The sequence below is a fragment of the Musca autumnalis genome, unplaced genomic scaffold (genome assembly GCF_047663935.1).
Source record: "Musca autumnalis isolate F117 unplaced genomic scaffold, ASM4766393v1 scaffold_3, whole genome shotgun sequence".
Classification (NCBI taxonomy): Eukaryota; Metazoa; Arthropoda; class Insecta; order Diptera; family Muscidae; genus Musca; species Musca autumnalis.
The window spans coordinates 56,239,910-56,258,427 of NW_027411866.1; the positions used below are offsets into that span (position 1 = coordinate 56,239,910).

The 18,518-nt window shown below is 36.0% G+C and overlaps 1 protein-coding gene across 6 annotated transcripts in view; it reads right to left on the reverse strand.

Annotated features, from left to right (window-relative positions):
• Positions 1–4,657: 4,657 nt before the first annotated feature.
• moody (G-protein coupled receptor moody) overlaps positions 4,658–18,518 on the reverse strand; it is a 59,248-nt gene continuing 45,387 nt past the window's right edge. For all 6 annotated transcript variants that reach the window (XM_073978534.1, XM_073978531.1, XM_073978535.1 and 3 more), the window contains exons 3-6: positions 13,674–13,814; positions 7,117–7,287; positions 6,194–6,984; positions 4,658–6,132 (exon numbers count right to left, since the gene is read on the reverse strand). In XM_073978534.1, coding sequence (XP_073834635.1) covers positions 5,477–6,132; positions 6,194–6,984; positions 7,117–7,287; positions 13,674–13,814 — 1,759 coding nt within the window. In that variant the 3' untranslated portion in view covers positions 4,658–5,476. The remainder of the gene's footprint in view (positions 6,133–6,193; positions 6,985–7,116; positions 7,288–13,673; positions 13,815–18,518) is intronic.

The window sequence follows — 18,518 nt, forward strand, 5'->3', positions numbered from 1 at the left end:
CTGGTATGGGGGTAAAGAACAACTCCTGGGCGTTCCTGAAACTGACAGTAGCTCAGGGGAGAAACAAGACTTAGCAGTGTACGAATGCCTAGAATAATGGGGTCTTTCCAGCTTGAGCAGATGTTAAGTCGAGAGCTTCTGTACCTGCGTACAGATTTATAAGGAGTATTGTTGAGAGAGATTTTTGACTGCAAGTTTGGCAGCACATCCGGACATCAAACAAACATATTCACGCGATTTCTATAAGAATAGTCTGCGATTGACAAATCCAAGTTCGATGTAGGCGAGAATGTTTTAAAACTACTTCCCAGCTGACTTCCCAAGAACAAGAGGTCGTAGAAGCACTTTGTGTTTTCATCTTTCGAGCCCGGTTAACGCGCCCAGAACGTTTCTTATTTTGTATCAAAGGACAACAACTGAGTGTTATAAATGAGAGTGTGGGTTATTGATTTTATAAAACCTATAATCAACAAGATAATGGTTATGTAGATATAATATTGGATGGATTGGGTAAACATAATCAATAGGTTGAAAAGGATTAGAGACAATAGATTGAGTTTAATACAACAAATAGTGAAAGCGAAATTCAGAAATATTTTTTAGGTCCAAAAAAAGACCTAAACCGCATTGATGATTTATTGAAATACGAAACAAATATCAGATAAAGGAAATAACAAAATGACATATCATCTGTGGTATCTAAGTCCTGAACTTGTTGGCCTGATCTGATAGTTCAAACCACCGTAAAGAGCCAAATGCGACAAAAATCTTAACAAAGCAAGCAGAAGAAGATGAAAAAAAAAACTAATAATAATGGGTTAACCCACTTCGAGAGGATTTATTTGACGTTTGCGCTATGGAATTGACATTTGAAATCCAAACCCACTGGGTTAATCCGGCTAAGTGTAAGCGGGGTATAACAAAAGAACAACTGCCGAAATTTCCAGAAAAAGTCTACCAGGCGTAATTACAGGGTATACTTACTTTTTGTTCAAGAGATTAAGTATTAACTCCAAATTTCTTGAAAAAGATCCTGTAACTTGACCGCAGAACATCAATTACCAGGAAGGGTAAAGGATGTTAAACAACATGAAAGTTGTGAACGACATAGCAGAGCAAGGAGTCGAGTTCATCACCAAGTAGTCATCTTTACCCAGATGTCTCATAAATCACATTATGTCAGCCCCTTAAATAAATTTAAATATGAACAAAATGTAAAAGACATTTGGTTTCATTCCCAAAAATTGATAATATGGGAAGAAATAAAAAATAATTTAAAAAATTAAGTTACAATGTTTTATTTATAAAAGCATTTAAAACTAGAACATAATTTTTAATGATGGATTCTCTCAAATAAAACGCTGGTGGCCGTTTAATATTTTTCTAGTTTTAAGTGCATTTGTAAATAAAACACTGTAACTTATTTTTTTGAACTATTTTTTATTTTTAACTTTTCAGCATTAATTTTTTTGACCACTGCGAACCTCATAACAAAATTATAGCTAATTTAGGCCGAAAATGTAGATAAAAACTTTAAAATACCTGAAATCGTGTTGTACCGTTATATAGGGGTTATACCAAAACCTTGACCTGAGTCCAAAATTTTTAGTGAGGAAGTTTCTGTACCATTTGGATCCCCAAATGCCAAGTTATAGCCAATTCGGCCTAAAAAATTACCAAGAATCCTTAAAATACTTTAAATCATGTGGTACCGCTATACGGGGGCTCTAAGAAAAAAAATGGATCCATATTAGTTTTGGTTTCATATTCATGTATTGTCATCCATGTCTGAAAAGTGTGCAAAGTTTTAGATCGATTGGTCAACTACAACTGTGTGGAAAATAAGTTACTAGATTTGAACTAAACAGACACAAAAGCAAGTTAAATTAAACACTGTAAAAAGGGGTTTTTCACAATAGACTCCATTTTTACCCTAAGGCGTTTTCGGTACATTGGCTTTATTATCTTGAATTCAGTATTACTTACGTATGTTGTTGTTCGGCAAGAAATATTAAGAATAGTATGGCATTTAATTTAATGCATAACACGGGCAAATAGTTTTAACCGTTTCATAGATATGGGTAGCTGAAGTCGTCAAATAGCCAAAAAGCCGAGATTTTCATAACTACAAGGACCCAGTGGCATGTGTTAACATATTCCAATTGTGCTCAAACTTTAGCAATCTTAAAATCTAACCAAACTAAATACTTTAGGGGAGTGCCGCATAAAAAATCCGACATCGATGTTTTCCCTTTGAGTTAAAACCAGACTAATGCAACAAATTAAGACAAAGAAAATATTGAATTTTAAATAAAATATTTTACAATTTAAGAAATTTTATATTTTTAATAGGTTAATAATAAAAAGAATGGTATTACAATATACATATAACCATATTTTTATATCCACACTGTGGTAAGGGGTCTCAATAGCATAATAATCTGCTAAAAAAGCGACGTTAAACGGCCAACAATCTTAATTTAGGACACTTTGATGATTTTTCTCAACTTTAATTGTCAATTTTACGACTTTTATGACGATTATCGGCCAAAAACTGTTTGCATATTTTGCATATTCTGCATATTTTGCATATTTTTTGCATATTTTGCATATTTTTTGCATATTTTTTTTTTGCATATTTTTTGCATATTTTGTGCATATGCAAAATATGCAAATATGCAAAATAAATACAAAATATGACCCTGCCATTGAATTTAGATTTCTTTGAAACGAATTTTGGTCCAATCAGAATCTTCGTATCTCTATTATTAAAAAATATGCAAATATGCAAAATCCGATGTCTAATAATAAAAAACAAAACCAAACATCTTTTTATTTTTAATTTTCGCTAAAAATTTGAAAAAGGTGGAAATAAGCAAGTCGACAACAAAAGCCTCAGACAAAATGTGAGGAAACCGTTAACTTTCTTCAAAATATATTTTTGCAAATTTTAGCGGATTTTTCGCGCTAAAAAATTGAAAAAGATGGAAATAAGCAAGTCGGCAACAAAAGCGTGCAACGAAATGTGAGGATACAATTAACTTTCTTCAAAATATATTTTTGCAAATTTTAGCGGATTTTTCTCCCTAAAAAAAAATTAAAAAAGGTGGAAATAAGCAAGTCGACAACAAAGGCCTCCAACGAAATGTGAGGAAACAATTAACTTTCTTCAAAATATATTTTTGTACATTTTCGCGGATTCTTCGCGATATCTCAAAAATAAAATACGTCAGATCCTTCCTTGGATAAATACGAACATTTTACGACAAACGCGAAACAAATCGGTTGTAAATTGATCGAGTTTTTGATTCACGTACGAACGTCATTTGAGTTTTATATTGTTACGAATGTAACTGATAGGTTTAAGTTAGTTTAGTTTAATTTCCGTTAATTTAAAAATTTGAATTGTAACGTAAAGTTTTATTACGCAGTTACTTTATTTAAGCAACAACAATTATCATGTAGAATTATCTTCATTATTCTAGATGTTCTTTACCTTTCATTAATGTGCTTTTGTTTTGTTTTGCCACAATCATGTAATTATTGTTTAGTTTGTTACTTCTTTATTGCACTTGTTTGTTGTTGTAGTTACGTCATTACTGTGCTTGTCGTCCAATTGTATTCCCCCATGTATGTATGTGAGTATGGTTGTTCGCTTAGTGCGAATGTGCGTCTGTGTGTTCGCTGCACAGATTCGAGATGTTGCCATATGTGTTCTGGAGGACTCTAGAACAGGGAGACTTTGGGGTATAAATACCGGGGAAATGGCAATGACGGAGTAGTTGTGTTTTAAGCGTCGAACTGAACAGATCGGTTAAATAAGAGCTGCGTGCTAACTAGAGACTTGCTGTGTGCTTTGTAATTAAAGTCGGTTCTGAATAAGTGTAATAAAGTAAATAAAGCATTGTAGAAACGTAATCTAAAACGAACCCTGTTTTATTTGGTACAAATCGTATCGGGGAATAAAACAACGTCTACACGGAGATTAGTTAAATCTAATTCCGTAACAATATAATATATTAGTCATCTTTGATTAAAAAAATCAACTTTGAATATCAAAGCAACTTTAATTTTTTCGCCTTGTTTACAAATTTTGACATTTTAAATTATTTTTGTTGTAGCACTTCACCGATACATCTATCTTCTTTCTTGTGCCAGCTTGCAACTTTGTGTATTTCCTAGCAACATGTTGCAAAAAACAGAGTTGCATACGATGATTTATGCCGTATTTAAAACAAATCCACTCAATACGAGGATTTATTTTTGTATGGAAAATCTGGTAAATTATGGCCGGAATTAGCGAATAAAACCTGATAATGCGCTTAATCCGGCAACGAAGTCATATCTAATAGTACGTTTACATTCGAGTTTTTTTGCTGGGTTAACCCACTTCATGAGGATTTATTTGACGTTTGCGCTATGGAATTGACATTTGAAACCTAAACCCACTAGGTTAATCCGGTTAAGTTACCGGTTACCGGGGTATAAATAACATATTACTACATATTATCAAACCTATAGAATCTACAGAAAAAATATGAAATTCTGTCAAGGATAGGAGTACTTTATATATGTACCTATATGATACATGTACAGTCATATATACATACTCTTGTGCACATATTAGAACAATAAAAATGAATGCGCAGCTAAAAAATTAAAACTTTGGAATGGTGTTTTTTTATTCGGTGTAAACTTAAAATAAACGTGTACAATTTGTATATTACATATGTATCTATACATACTACATTCGTTAAACTTATATCTATTGAATATATGGAAAGTAGCATTACATATGTAGGTATAAACTTATGTATATGGTACATGGAGAAGGCAACATTGGAATGACTTTGTCTTTTATATATTTTTCAATAAAAATAAAATTAAGCAAAAACGATATTACAGAATTACATACAAACTCATAAACTGCAAAACATACATACGTTTTTCTTTTCAACGAAATAATGCATACATGCCCGAAATACTTCTATAAAAGTTCATCGTACCCGATTGATGAACCAATTCAACCGTTGATAAGATACGATATCATTGCTTTTCGGGTCATTTGTTTGTTTAGGCACAATTCAGCGATTTAGTTTTAAAGTTTAAACAAATAAAAATATTAGTAATAAATACAAATAAATAGAAAATATGTTTTGTATAAATAAATACTTTTGTTTCATTCAATAGCACTTTTACAGAATCGATAGAATTTCTTTAAGAAAATCCATATACCGACTACTGGGAATGTCTACTGTCTTCTGAAGCAGCTGTGCAGAAGGTTCGATTGATCGATCGATCGACTTATTCTATAGCACATTATGTGCTGTACAAAAAAAAGAATCAGAGTAATAAGTGATAACCTTAAATATAGTTAATGGAATATAAGTGATTTTAGTGCAGGGATTGTGCGCTATGGAATGTGCTAAGATTGGAGATTGACTTATTTGGTTATTAAAGCATTAGATGGAGTCTTTCAGAGTTTGAGTAATTGTTTGTCTGAGTTTTTATTATCTGGAGTGACGTTTATGTTCTGACCGTAAGATGGGTTTTTCTTCTGGTGCAATACACTCGCGTTCACGTACACTGGAGCGGGTCGTGTGATGGTGGGACTTGGTGTTGCTGCTGCCTGCAGTGGCACTACCGCCGTAACCAATGGCTCCGTATGGGCTGGTGTCGGCTCCTTCAGTACTTGTGCTGCCTGTGTCTCCTCCTCGTCCTCTTCCTCCTCCTCCAAAATGATATCGCCGCCCACTAGGGCTATGCGATTGATCTCTTTGATCGGCCTTAGAGGTGCCGTATTGCTGCCATTGCGTTGTATACCGTTGTTGTTGCTGTTTTGGCTGTCTGTAATCGGCTGAAGGCTCGCTGGAGGCATCTCGTTTTTCGTTGCCTCCTTGTTGACGTTCTCGATAGATGTTGGCACCGTTACCGGTGGCACCACTGTCAACACTGAGTCCATCATATTTGGTGTATTGTCGCTCGCCACTGAGCTTCTTTGGGATGGTGTCAATTCCATAGCTGGTACTTGGACGGAGCTGCTGCAGCTGGTATTTGCCGGGTCCACTCCCGACATTTGCGTGACAATAGTGCGACTGTGGTTGTGGCTCAATCCGGTATCTTTCCATTTCTCTAAAACAAATGAGAGTGACTTAGATGTTTGCTCCATTACCATGGCAATTGTTTCACATACCTGCAGCACTGCTGCCGCCGCCGCCATTCGCCCCAGCGCCGTGTTTACCAAAAGGTAATAAACGTGACGGTTCGCACATTATAACTGTCTTGTACGCCTTGCGATATTGCTTATTCATAATGACATAGATGATGGGATTGATGCAAGCCGACAGATACAGCATTATATAGCTGAGTATGTGTAAATTTGGATGTTCAACATCCTGATCGGCCACCTTGGCAATCGTAATGGGCAAATAACAAACGACAAAGCTCAAAAATATGGCCAACACCATCTTAGTGATACGCCACTCGTTGCGTTTGGCACGCACCTCTCTCTGGTCCTTAATGCGTGTGGTGGGTTGTTTTTGTACAGATTCCTGCTTAACATCTGTCGAAAAACTACTACTGGACGATACTCTACTTTGAAGATTTCCCGTTTCCACATTGCTACCGGCTGAGGGTGGAGGTCTTAGATTATTTGGTATGGAATTCTGTTTGTTGGCATGACGTTTAAGTCGCTGCTCTGATTTATGTACAACCCAGAAGATTTTGGTATAACATGCAATAATAATCAGGCATGGTATAACAAATGCGGTAATGAAAAGTGTGGTTTTACTGCTGTGACCATGGTCGTCTTCACGAATCGAACAAGTGCCCAGTTTCGGATCATACCCAAATGTACCCCAAGCTCCAACTAGAGTGGGTAACTGCATGCCATAGGAGAATACCCAGCAAAATACAATCATTGCAGCAATCCAGTGCCGTTTATAAATTTTTCCATAGGAGTTGTGATGGGCAATCATAACATATCTGCAAAGAGGTGCGAGAATGGTTTTGGAATGAAATATAAATACATATAGACAAAATGTTTGGATCCAGCGGAACAAGGAATATCAAATAATGATGTTTATGTCCCACGTTAGCAAAATAATTTCGACTTACCTATTGATCGTTATCATAGCTATACACAGCAGCGATACACCAATATTGCCGTACTGAATGAAGGGAATCATTTTACATAGGACGTCTCTTGGCTCCCAGGTTCCCTCTATGAAGCGATAGGCGCTGAATGGTAATACCAGAGCACAAAATAATAAATCGGCTATACATAAGCTGGAATGACAAAAAGGGGAAAACATGGCATTTATTAAAAATATTATTCTTTCAATGCAAACAGAAAATTGTAGCACGTATTTTTTAAACAGTGGTGTAAGAAGGGAGTTGCCACTTTCCTACTAGGCGCGTCTTCCCGGGTGGCGAATGGGAAGGGGGTCTCTGCGATGTGTGGCGTCGGAACCGACCTAGAGCATTCAAGGCCGAACCTGGCTCCGCACATCGTGGAAACCTTGGGGTTCTTCTTCGTGAAAGAAATGGATAGGGGTAATTCCCTTAAAAAATTAACTAAGATGGGAAAAAAGAATATGAGAAATAAAGTTACGGTGCAGGGGTACTGGGTTAGTACCCACGGTTAGCGTTGGTGAGACCACAAGCCATGTGTCTTCGAAATTTGGTGATTGTTATCCGGCTGTTTTAGTTGTACCCGTTACAAGTGCATCAAGTTTTAACACCAAAAATTTAACATGATTTGGCCAGGACTGGTGAAAACCAGTCTACGGTATACAGAACCGCAGTTATGGGCGGGGACGACCAACAGGGGACCCTTAAAACTATTCACGATAGTCTAGAGAGGCAGAGTAGGGAACTCCTCGACCAACTGGACAGGCTTGTCCCGGAAGAGCAAAGTGGAGGAATTGCTACGCAATCTGACCCTAACTGAATCGATGTCTGACGACGGGGAATCTAACGAGACGCCGACAACGGTCAGTGACTCAAAGGTTGAACCGGTCCGAGAAGCTTATTTTCGCAAGTTCGTAGGGCGAGATGCCAACCTGCATTCGGAGAGGGAGGTTCACTTTATAATGGGGGAACCTCCCCCTCGTAAGGAAGTTCGAAAGAACTAACCCACACGCTTTTCATCGCGAGCTCTAGTTGGAAAGGATCTTCCTCCCGAATCAAGCAGTTGCTCGACCCGAAGCCTCAAATATGTCCCCGGAAACAAGCAACGTAGTAGAGCCAGCGAAGCCCACTGCCCCTGGCAAAGGTGTGGAGCCGAAATCTGTTCCGAGCCAAAAGGTACTGGAAAAGGCCATGGAGTGCACCTCAAAAGCCCGACTCTGCGCCAAAAAGCAAAGGTGAAACCGGTGGGAGTAAGGTACCTAGTACCTCCACTGTCGGTCTGGACAGGAAGATGGAAACATCGTCTTCTGAAGGTGTGAATAATGCTCCACAGCATAAGTCTGTGAAGCGCATTCGCTCCTCCGGAGGTCCACAGCCTTCACCTAAGAAGACGATGACTGCGCAGCTGGCTGACCCATCAACCTCGTATGTGGCCGCCGTTGAACGTAAAACCAAGGAGAAACAACCGAGTACAGAGAAGTCATCTATCTCCTCTTGAAAAGTTAACTCTAAGGCGCATGGTCAAGGGCGCAAAAAGTGGCGACCGATGAAGACTAATCTTACTGCGGATTCTTTACAGATTAGGTGCAGTTTTCGAAATGACGGTTGTAGTTGGTAAGTATAGGATAGAAGCTGCAAACACAACAGATATCACAAGTCTACTCCGCTCAACTTCTCCACATGCTGGAAGACGGTACTTCATGTCCCGATAATGTGAAAGGGAAGTGACAAAGAATATCACAATCTATTCAAACTGCCGCAAAATCTATACTTGGGTCCAAAAAAGCATCACCTAAAAATCCAAGGGGCGATCAGCAGTGTCGTTAGTATAGCTGTGCCAATTGAACTGGATGGAACGATCTAGTTCACTACGTAATTCCAATCGTCCACATGGTTTGTATGAAAAACACTGCGTATATATATTATTTCACACGTTAGTTTGTATAACTAGGATCTACATTGCCCAACTCTACTGAACTGAACGACTTTTGGGCTCCGTGAATCACGATCGTGGTGAACTTCACACTTCGGTCTTGCTGAAGTCTTAACAATAATTGATAGTCAGCATGAACTAAATGACAGGTGTTGCGTAAGCGATTATATGCCCACCTCCTCCGGGTTTGACTCTTTATCCATTATCTTTCCTGTGTCCGTAACATGGGCTGGCAAAATACTGGCGTCGACTGCGAAAACTCATTAATTAAAAACTTATGTATGTTAAATGATAGCTGCAACGTTTTTCAGGCAAAGATTCTTCCTATCAGGAAAGCAGCAGAAATGGTGATGAGGCTTGAAGGCAATCTTACAGGACCGGTGACTATATATGTCGATAACCAAGCGACCCTCAAGGAAAGCTCTGTCCGGCCACCAATGTGCATTTTTCGTGAAATCTACATCGAGATGTGGCTCCAGGAACCTGGATGCAGGACATTCAAAAGCATCTGGCCTGCGGTCTCTCGTCGGAGAACGACCTCCCACCTATCACTCGACAAGTTAGGAATGAAAATCATTCTGGGACTTTTAACGGGTCACTGCAGAGTGAGATCTCTAACTTCAAAGTGGAAAAACAGTGGCGTTACCTAATGTAGGCTAGCGATTACTCTTTAAAATCTACTATCATCCTTACCTCATCATCATCTTCAACCTACCACACACAACACAATGGACCAACGGACTCCGAGCGAATCTGCCATCTCTACCCAGTAAAATGTTCGATACCAAAGATGATATTTAATCATGGGTGCAGTGATCTGGCATGTCATCTTTCAACAAGATGACATTCATTTTTGGATCCTATGCATGTCATTTCAACCAATGCATTGACATGTCATTTTCAACAACTGGTTTTATTTCATCTTACAAAATGTTTTTCTATAATCTTCCCAACAACAGTTCAGATTTCGACATGGACTCCAACCGCACTCCTTTGCGAATTTATTGTTCGTGAATTGCTTTTAATTTTATAACAACATTTTGGAAATGTATACTCTTTTGTTTCGGGAAGAAATGATACCGTTACGTAGGGATCTACAAATCGACTTGCTTTTAGGGATCTGTAGAGAATAAAATGTAACGAACGGAGAGGAGAAACTTTTTCAGGAAAATATAATTTATGCGTTATTAATTTATAGCATTTTCTTTCCTAAAGTCGTTACTTCCTTCTTTTCGAATTCTTGTTCCTTTTCGTTTCGGAGTTTTTGTTCAAATTTCGAGAAGCGAGATTTCTATGTCAGATTTAGAACAGACAAGGGAATTTTTATAATACCAAAGAGTGCAGTCCGATTCTATTTTTAGCTCGATGATTGGAACTTCCTTTTTATTGCAGTGTCTGAACGAAGTTTCGAAACTTCCATTAAAACTGATAAGTGATAATGTCTGCTATAAATAGCATGCCCATCTAAATTTTTTCCTATCAGTAACAAATTTGTAGCTGAAAACAACCGTAAACGAGACTAATGCTCAAAATTTGGTTATATGGTTTATAATCTGGTGTAATTTGTATTGTATATCACGGTGCTCTTGAACCAACTTTAAATAAAAGAAGCTTACGCCTGGGTTCATTGATAGTTCATAGATGAGAAAAATAAAAAAAAGTTGCCGGAGCGCTTTTTAAATAAATCTCAGTCAAAGTTCACATTTTTAGGATGTTTTAGGTTTTAACGATTTTACTGGGAAACCGCTAGCCCTATCAATATGAAACTGAAGAAAATGTTGTAGCTGGGAAAATTCTGTACAAGATTATCCTCTATGATATTTTCGTAGGTTTTACCATTTTTGAGATATACAATTTCAGTTTGGGACAATTCACTGACTGTCCTTATAAAACAATGTCATGACTGCAATTTCCCAACATAATCTTATATATCTCAAAACTGGTACAACCTAGGAACAAATTATGAAAGCCAATCTTGTAGAGAATTTTTCACAGCTATAAGATTTTGTCTAGTTCCATTTCCATAAGGCTTACCATTTTCAAGCAAATCGTGGAAACCTAACAAAAAAACCTTAAAATGTGATCTGAACTTTTATATCTCAAAAAAGGTAAAACAGAGGAAAAATTAAACAAATTTTCACTACTATAGCATTATTTAGCCCCATTTTCTATAGGACTTGCGGTTTCCAAGCAAAATCGCGAAAACCTAAAATAAACCTAAAAATCTGAATTTTGACCGTTATTTATTTAAAAATCCCTCCAGCGATTATTTCTTGTTTTTGGATTTTTCTCATCTATGGACATTGCTGTTCAAGAGTACCGTGATATTGTACCCTCAACCGTTAGGCTAATGATAAAAATGTACCTCATCGAAATAATGTTCTTAGACTAATCATATGTTTGACGAAACCCGCCTCAAACAATTTACATTCGAAATATATCCCAGTTCGTCCGTCTGTCTGGCTCGAGCGCACTATAACTCTCGAACAGATCAACAGATTTGGTCCAAATTTTGGATCTCCCAACACATTGTTCAAAACTTAAGTCATATCGGACCACTCGTTTCCACACTTTCCCGCAAGACTTCAAAATGTTTCCCTAAAATCTTGAGCAATAACTCTCGAAAGTCCAAATCGATTTTTTCGAGACATAGATTAGGTTCGAATATGGATTATATCGATTCACTCCTTCAGGTACCTCCAACACAAAATTTAAATTATCCGATTTGACCGAAACTTTGAACATCCTAAAATTACTTCCAAACGTACATATACGAAGTGGGTCTATTTGGGACAACATCTTCGGATACATCCCTCACAAAAGTTCAACATAAGTGTAGTTTAAGGACTGTTTGATGAGCCATTGCACATGTTGACCAATGGTACTCCTTGCGGTCTTGTTTACAGCGATATTTCTTTTGTTGGGTAAGTCCATGGTTATGCCAGGAGTGGTCCAAAAGCTCTAAATCTTACGGTTGCCAACTAAAATAATGGCTTGAAACCATAACTATTAAAAGGAATAACTTCCAAAATTAAGTCCACTTCCAAAATGAACGATTCTATCAAGTATATTATGTACAAACTTGCAAAACTTTTGCGCTTTTATCGAAGTCAAATTTATGAGCACAACATAAGCATGTATTCGCAACGCCCACAATCGTGAACTTATACACTCTATATGTTTCGATACTTTAGTCGGAAAGTTTATACGTCCAAAATAGACCAAGAAATTCTGAAAATCACTGACTACATAATTTTTAGGAAAAATTGAGCATCATTCTCATTTACATGAGAATATTTGATAATAAAAGAGTACGGTTTTTCATTAAAAAATTTTCATTTCAAAAACTGAAAAGCCAAATGAATGAAATCATTATATAATAGAGAATAATAATGAAGTTAAGCCAATGGGGGAATACTCCAGACTTAAAGCAAAAGATTTTCGTTATATAGCCCGTATTCGATCTGTCTACAGATTAAATTCTCAAGTCACACAAGCTGAGTCGGCTGTAAGCAAACTCGCCTGAAACTTTTTTCTTTGTTTTTCAGAAAAGAAAAGTTATGAATTCTAATAAGTTTGCCTCCGTTGTGCCGGCAGAAGTGATAAGTCTTTGGGCATAGTCCTTGGAAAGTTTTAAATTTCATCGAGTACATAGACATCTACTCGTACAATTAAGATAGAAACCAACAACCATTGATGTATCAGATGAAGGTTTTTCGACTTAACCTATTTTTTCAGGACTTTGCCGAGATTTTTAGAAATATTTTTTGACCATTGGTGGATTCGGAATCTATGAGTTTGTATCGCCCGACTCCTGATAATAATGTTTTCTTTTTTCTTAATGTAATTTTCTGAATTTTTAGTTGGCTTTTACGGACTCTATCAGTTGTGGTAAAATAGTAAAGTTTTGGTGTTCTTATGACATAAAAGAATATTATTTGTCCATATTTACATTTGGCAATTTTCCTTGCCGCAATTGTCAGTTTGTCGGTGAGAGAGGGCGCTGAGAGGCAAAGGGTTACCACATGCCCCATCCCTCTCTCCTTCAAATTGACAATTGCCGCAAGGAAAATTGCCTAATGTAAATAGGGACTATCTTTCAATAATACAAAAATTTGTTAATGGGACTGAAAATAGTGGGTGATATCTGGATATGTACTTTAAAGAAGAAAAGGTGTTATGTTCGGGTCGAACTATTTATATCCTACAAACACTGTATATCTCTATTCGGCATATTCGCGAATGCAATGCCTGTATTTGTTACAACAATGCACAACATTTTTAATTTTCATGATTTTTGGTCAAGATGGGCCCCCCGAAATGAAATCCTGCGTACGTCCCTGATAAGGAGTATGCATCAGTTGATTAGAAAAATCTGGCTGGAGGACTGTATACCGAACTATTGGAACATCAGTCTGCTGTGTCCATTGAACATTTTCAAAAAGAAAATATTGTCCATTTCAAATTTTCATCGAAGAAGAATCTTGTCCTAAAAATATGTAGAGTTGTGTTCTTATAGAGATAATTTTAGTTGTTAATTCCATTGAATATCTGTGAAAGTAATGACGTTAAAGTTTCTAACCGATAACGTTATTGTTTCATAACTCACCTCATTATAAAAGCAGCAGCAACATTTCGAACTTTTGGACATTTGATTAATGCTGCTACTGTTAGGAAATTACCAAATATCCCAACGATCATTATAAGCAACGTCATAACGGCAGCAAATGTCAGCATTGAAGATGAAAATCTACAAAGAAATAAAAAAATACAAATAAATATGTCATTTCATTCACACGCTGCAGTAGTACTGTTGTTGGAAACAGATATCAGAAGGGGTTTTCATGTTGCCGATGATTGGACTAACTAACCACCACCAACCACACCATTACCACCAGTGGATGTATTCTGATAAGAATTCAAAGAACTGTCTTTGAGTAAATTTAATAAATATATGTATGTAATTGGATGGATGTAATGTTTGTGTATATATTTCGCAACAATGTGATATGAAGGAGGCACGGTTCAAGGCAGAATAACCCAATTGTTTTGGCTGGTATATATTTGACTGACTATCAATGAAATGCATTCATTTGAATCTTTGTGTTCTTGTAGTTGACAACTTCATTGGTCTGATTAGTTGAGGATTTCATATAACATGGCTTCCTATTCTAATAGTACTTTTAGATTTACAAAATCCACTTGATTTCAGATATGAATTCCACAGCGCACACATCAAATAAAATCGCTTGGATTTTTGATGAGGATTTATTTGACGTATACGTAATAGAATTGAAATTTGAAATCGAGCGGATTTCGTGAATCTAAAATGTATAGTACATTTACATTTACGAAATCGAGGGGATTTCAACAGTTAATTCCATTGCGTATACGTCAAATGAAAACTCATCTGAAATCCATTGGATTTCATTTGACGTTTAAGCAATGGAATTGACAGTTCAAATCGAGTGGATTTTGTATATCTAAACTTACTATTAGATTTTAAAGCGATGAATAATATGTGTAGGTACTTTGCAATAAAACTAACAACAAATTTTACTTCGCCAAGTAATGAAGTAATGACAACAAGCTACTTTTCTTCGGTAAATATCCCAAAAGGAACATCATAAACATTATCTCAACTTACAATAAAGCACTTCGAACATCTCCGAAATGACAAGGGGAAGGTTATCTAAATCAGTGAGTGCTGTCCCTTTCAGGGATATCTTTTTTTATAGTAGACACGGAAAGCAGTTTGTCTAGCCGAATTACCTAGAAGTTGTGAATAGCATTTTTGAAAGGGGACTATACCTAAAAATTTTGTCCATCTTTAATTTTGCAGCCTACTGGTAATGCAGAGCTATCTTGTTTACGTTATTTTTTAATAAGTTAGTCGGTTAATGTGACTCCCAAATATTTGCTGGACAAGGTTATAGAAAAATGCACTTCATTCAACTTGTTTGTATATAGTATTGTCGATAATGAAGAGGGAATGTGGTTAAAATTACAGCAACCGGACTAAAGCAACATAATCCGATATTATTAATAACACTTTTACCTATCATATTAAACACGATTAAGAAAAGAATATGCCATTGGGATCTTCTCAGATGTGTACTTCGGTAAGGAAAGTCTCTGATCGTCACTCACTTGGGAGTGTCCTGAATTTTCCAAGCAGCTCACTACTTTGAATTTTATTTCAAGTATTCCCTGGTAATATCGAACAGACAACGGTTCATTGATAGCTAGAGCGAGAAGGCGAACCGACATAGAGGGTTTGTTGGCAATCCCAACGCTAGGATCGGACGTTGTGGCCCAATCAGCCGCAGATCTTAAATTAAATCCATTACAGAAACATTAACAAATTCAAACAGCAACTCTACGATGACAACTTTAGGCTTTAAAAAGGATTTATGACTGAGCTAGTCCAAAAAGATATGGCCATAATTATAAGGTAGGCCAGAGCTACGAGTAACAGCTGATTGCAATTTTTTCTTATTATGACCTATTCTGTCAAATCAGGCTCGACATTTTTTATTGCTGTTGACAATATGCAATGATAAAGGTAGATGATTGTTGAATTGTTCCAACAAAAAAACTTCTGCTGCAACACTATATCTTAAAATTAAAAACAAGGGCAAACGATTTTTATTTGCATGGCAAAATTAAATTGTTAATTTTTAACAGTAATAAATATTGGCAATGTAACAAATAATGATATTAATTGAAATTTGTTCCAAAAGGAAAGGAAAATTACAAATATTGTAAAAATTCTAGCTGAAATGTATCTGCAAATCGGATGCCAGCAATAACGATGTCAGATCAGCCAAACTTTTCAAGTAGAAGATAAGAGAATGGTATTTTTGTTTCCGCTGTCTTAAGTTTTGGGTACAACTTTTGCTATTTTTTGAACACTTATGTAGCAATAATATTCTGGAGCATAACTGAAGTGATTTTTATTTTTTACTCTATTTGGTACTTTAGAAAAAACAGTGAAGTTCTAAATTTCATATATTTTTGTAAAACCTACTAACTATGCATATACATCTACCTTTATTATTGCTCCATGTCATTTGACGTTTTAAGCCATGGCTACAGGGTTGTATTTTTCAGCGATTTTCATACCTGCCCTACCTCTACTTTATTATACCATGGATATGGCCTCATACAATATCGACAAATTGGTTTTAAGTAGGCGTTTAAACCAGACAATTTGTCTGCAAATACAGCTCTGATTTACTAACATATACATACATTTGTCGGCTGTCTCCCAGCTGTCCATCATTTTTCACAGACAGCCGGGTTAACAAATTTTTGACATTTTTTGTAAAAATAAGTGAGATAATAATTGAAATGTGTTGAAAACAAAAGAACATGAACAAAAACAAAATATGCGAACGGAAAACAAAAAGAAATGAACGATTTTCATTCATAATTCTACAACTGTCTTTGCAGTTGCCTGGACGCCTACGTCACACAGGCAAGTTTTGGGGTTTTGACAATCAATACATGTCCTGTCCTGTCATGTGTAAAAGAACCAGCAACAGATTAATTTACCCGGCGTTTACACCCAGACAATAGCAAAGATGCAAACCTTTCGCACCAATACATTTATATATTTCCCAATATATATTGAAGCTTTGTTCCTTTACTTTTTAATGGTAAAAGTGGTAAAAGAGAAAAGTGTCAAAATTGCTCAAAATTGCTCTCTCATGAACATTTTTACCAATGTAAAAAAGAAACATAAAAAATCAATTTTCTTCTTTTATTTCACAGTTTTTAATCTAGTTTTGTCAGCGTTCGACTTTTTTTTCTGTTTTTCGTTCATTTTTTCTTCATTGTGAAATAATCGTCAAACAACTGTCGAAAAATCAGTTCTACCATTTTTTACCTGGAGAAATTTGTCTGGTAGCCTGTGGTAGAAGAGAAAGGCATATGTGCTCTCTCTCACTCTCTTAAAAATTGCTGCCAGTTAAAATGGTAAGCAGGTTAAAATGGTAACCTTGTGACGTTCACTTTGACAGGGAATTTATTTGATTTGTTTTATTATTTTAAATGTCCAATAATAACGTCGTGACCATCTAGCGGGGCATAGTCGTATTATAATGAAACTCGTCTAACCGCAGTAATCCTATCGTTGTATAAAACGGGATTAGATGTTGTGGATTGGTTGAATAAAAAGGGAGTTAAGAATAACGTTCTTCATTTGACCTTAACAAAGAAAGAGGATGGAGAAGATTAATGTCAGGTGGCAATGAACACTTTGCTGTGAGCAGTGGAAAAAAAAACGACATTACCACGATATCAAGATAATAAAAAAACGGTATCGATAATAGTGAGATAAAAACTGAGATTTTAATCTAAGTGAATATTATCTATGACCAATTGTTAAAAAATACGTTAATTCTTGAATTTACGCCGCAGAGCGAATTATCAAATATTCCATGTGGGAGATTATCTCAGTTCTCATTGCACCATTACTAAGGGTAAGAAATCACTCTTAATTATATAAGCAGGCAATCAATTTCTGTTAATTTAGGATGATTGCTTGTATCAAAACATTTTATGTCAGCTCCAGGAACTGATTTGCCGAGCCCGCACCTGTACTTGGTCAGTTACATGCACATCCCTTTTATTCACCCACGTGGTAAAGCTGTTTTGGTCATCGAAAGCAAATGGTCAGAGTGAGTACAGTACTGTAGAAAGAAATGTGAATAAACGCCTAAGGGCAGACTAAAGGTGAAAAGTAATAATGACTGTACCCGAACCTCTTAATTTCATTATACTTATACAAAGAGCATCATTGTCATAAAAAAATGGGAATTTTAGCCCAGTACTCGATATAAGAACAAGTAAAATCTAAACGATCAATCCCTTTATTACAATAGAGTAAACTATAAAATCACATAGATCGATCGAATTTAAATGATTATGAATCTAATATAGACAAAAAATGTTAAAAGCCTTACTGATAAACCAATTATCATAACTAAAAGAGTAAAGAATAAAAAAAAATCCAACCTCAATAAAAGTAGGAAAATACACATTAAATTTGAACAAACATTGTAAATTTGAAATTTCTATATTGCCATCTAAAAAAATACATATCTGTTTAGGTGTAAAACTTTAAAGTAAATTAGTTTATTTGTAAGAAGCAAACAATGAACTGTACTAGTAATAAGCGTATTAATATATGAATATAAATATTTATAAGGCTTTGTCTCCATTTAAAATAATACTACCAAATATAAGTTGAAATTGTAGAAAGTGAACAAAATGTGTCTGTAAATTTTATTAAGGACAAGCATGTAGCTGGCGTTTAGGGGAAGATAGGTTATGGAACCAAGGGAGATTTTCCAAAAAATATTAAGGGCTAAGAAAATCTCATTAGGATGATCGACAATAGGGTCATGTAGAGGGTGGGATAGCCAGGAGAATCGACAACAGCTGATTC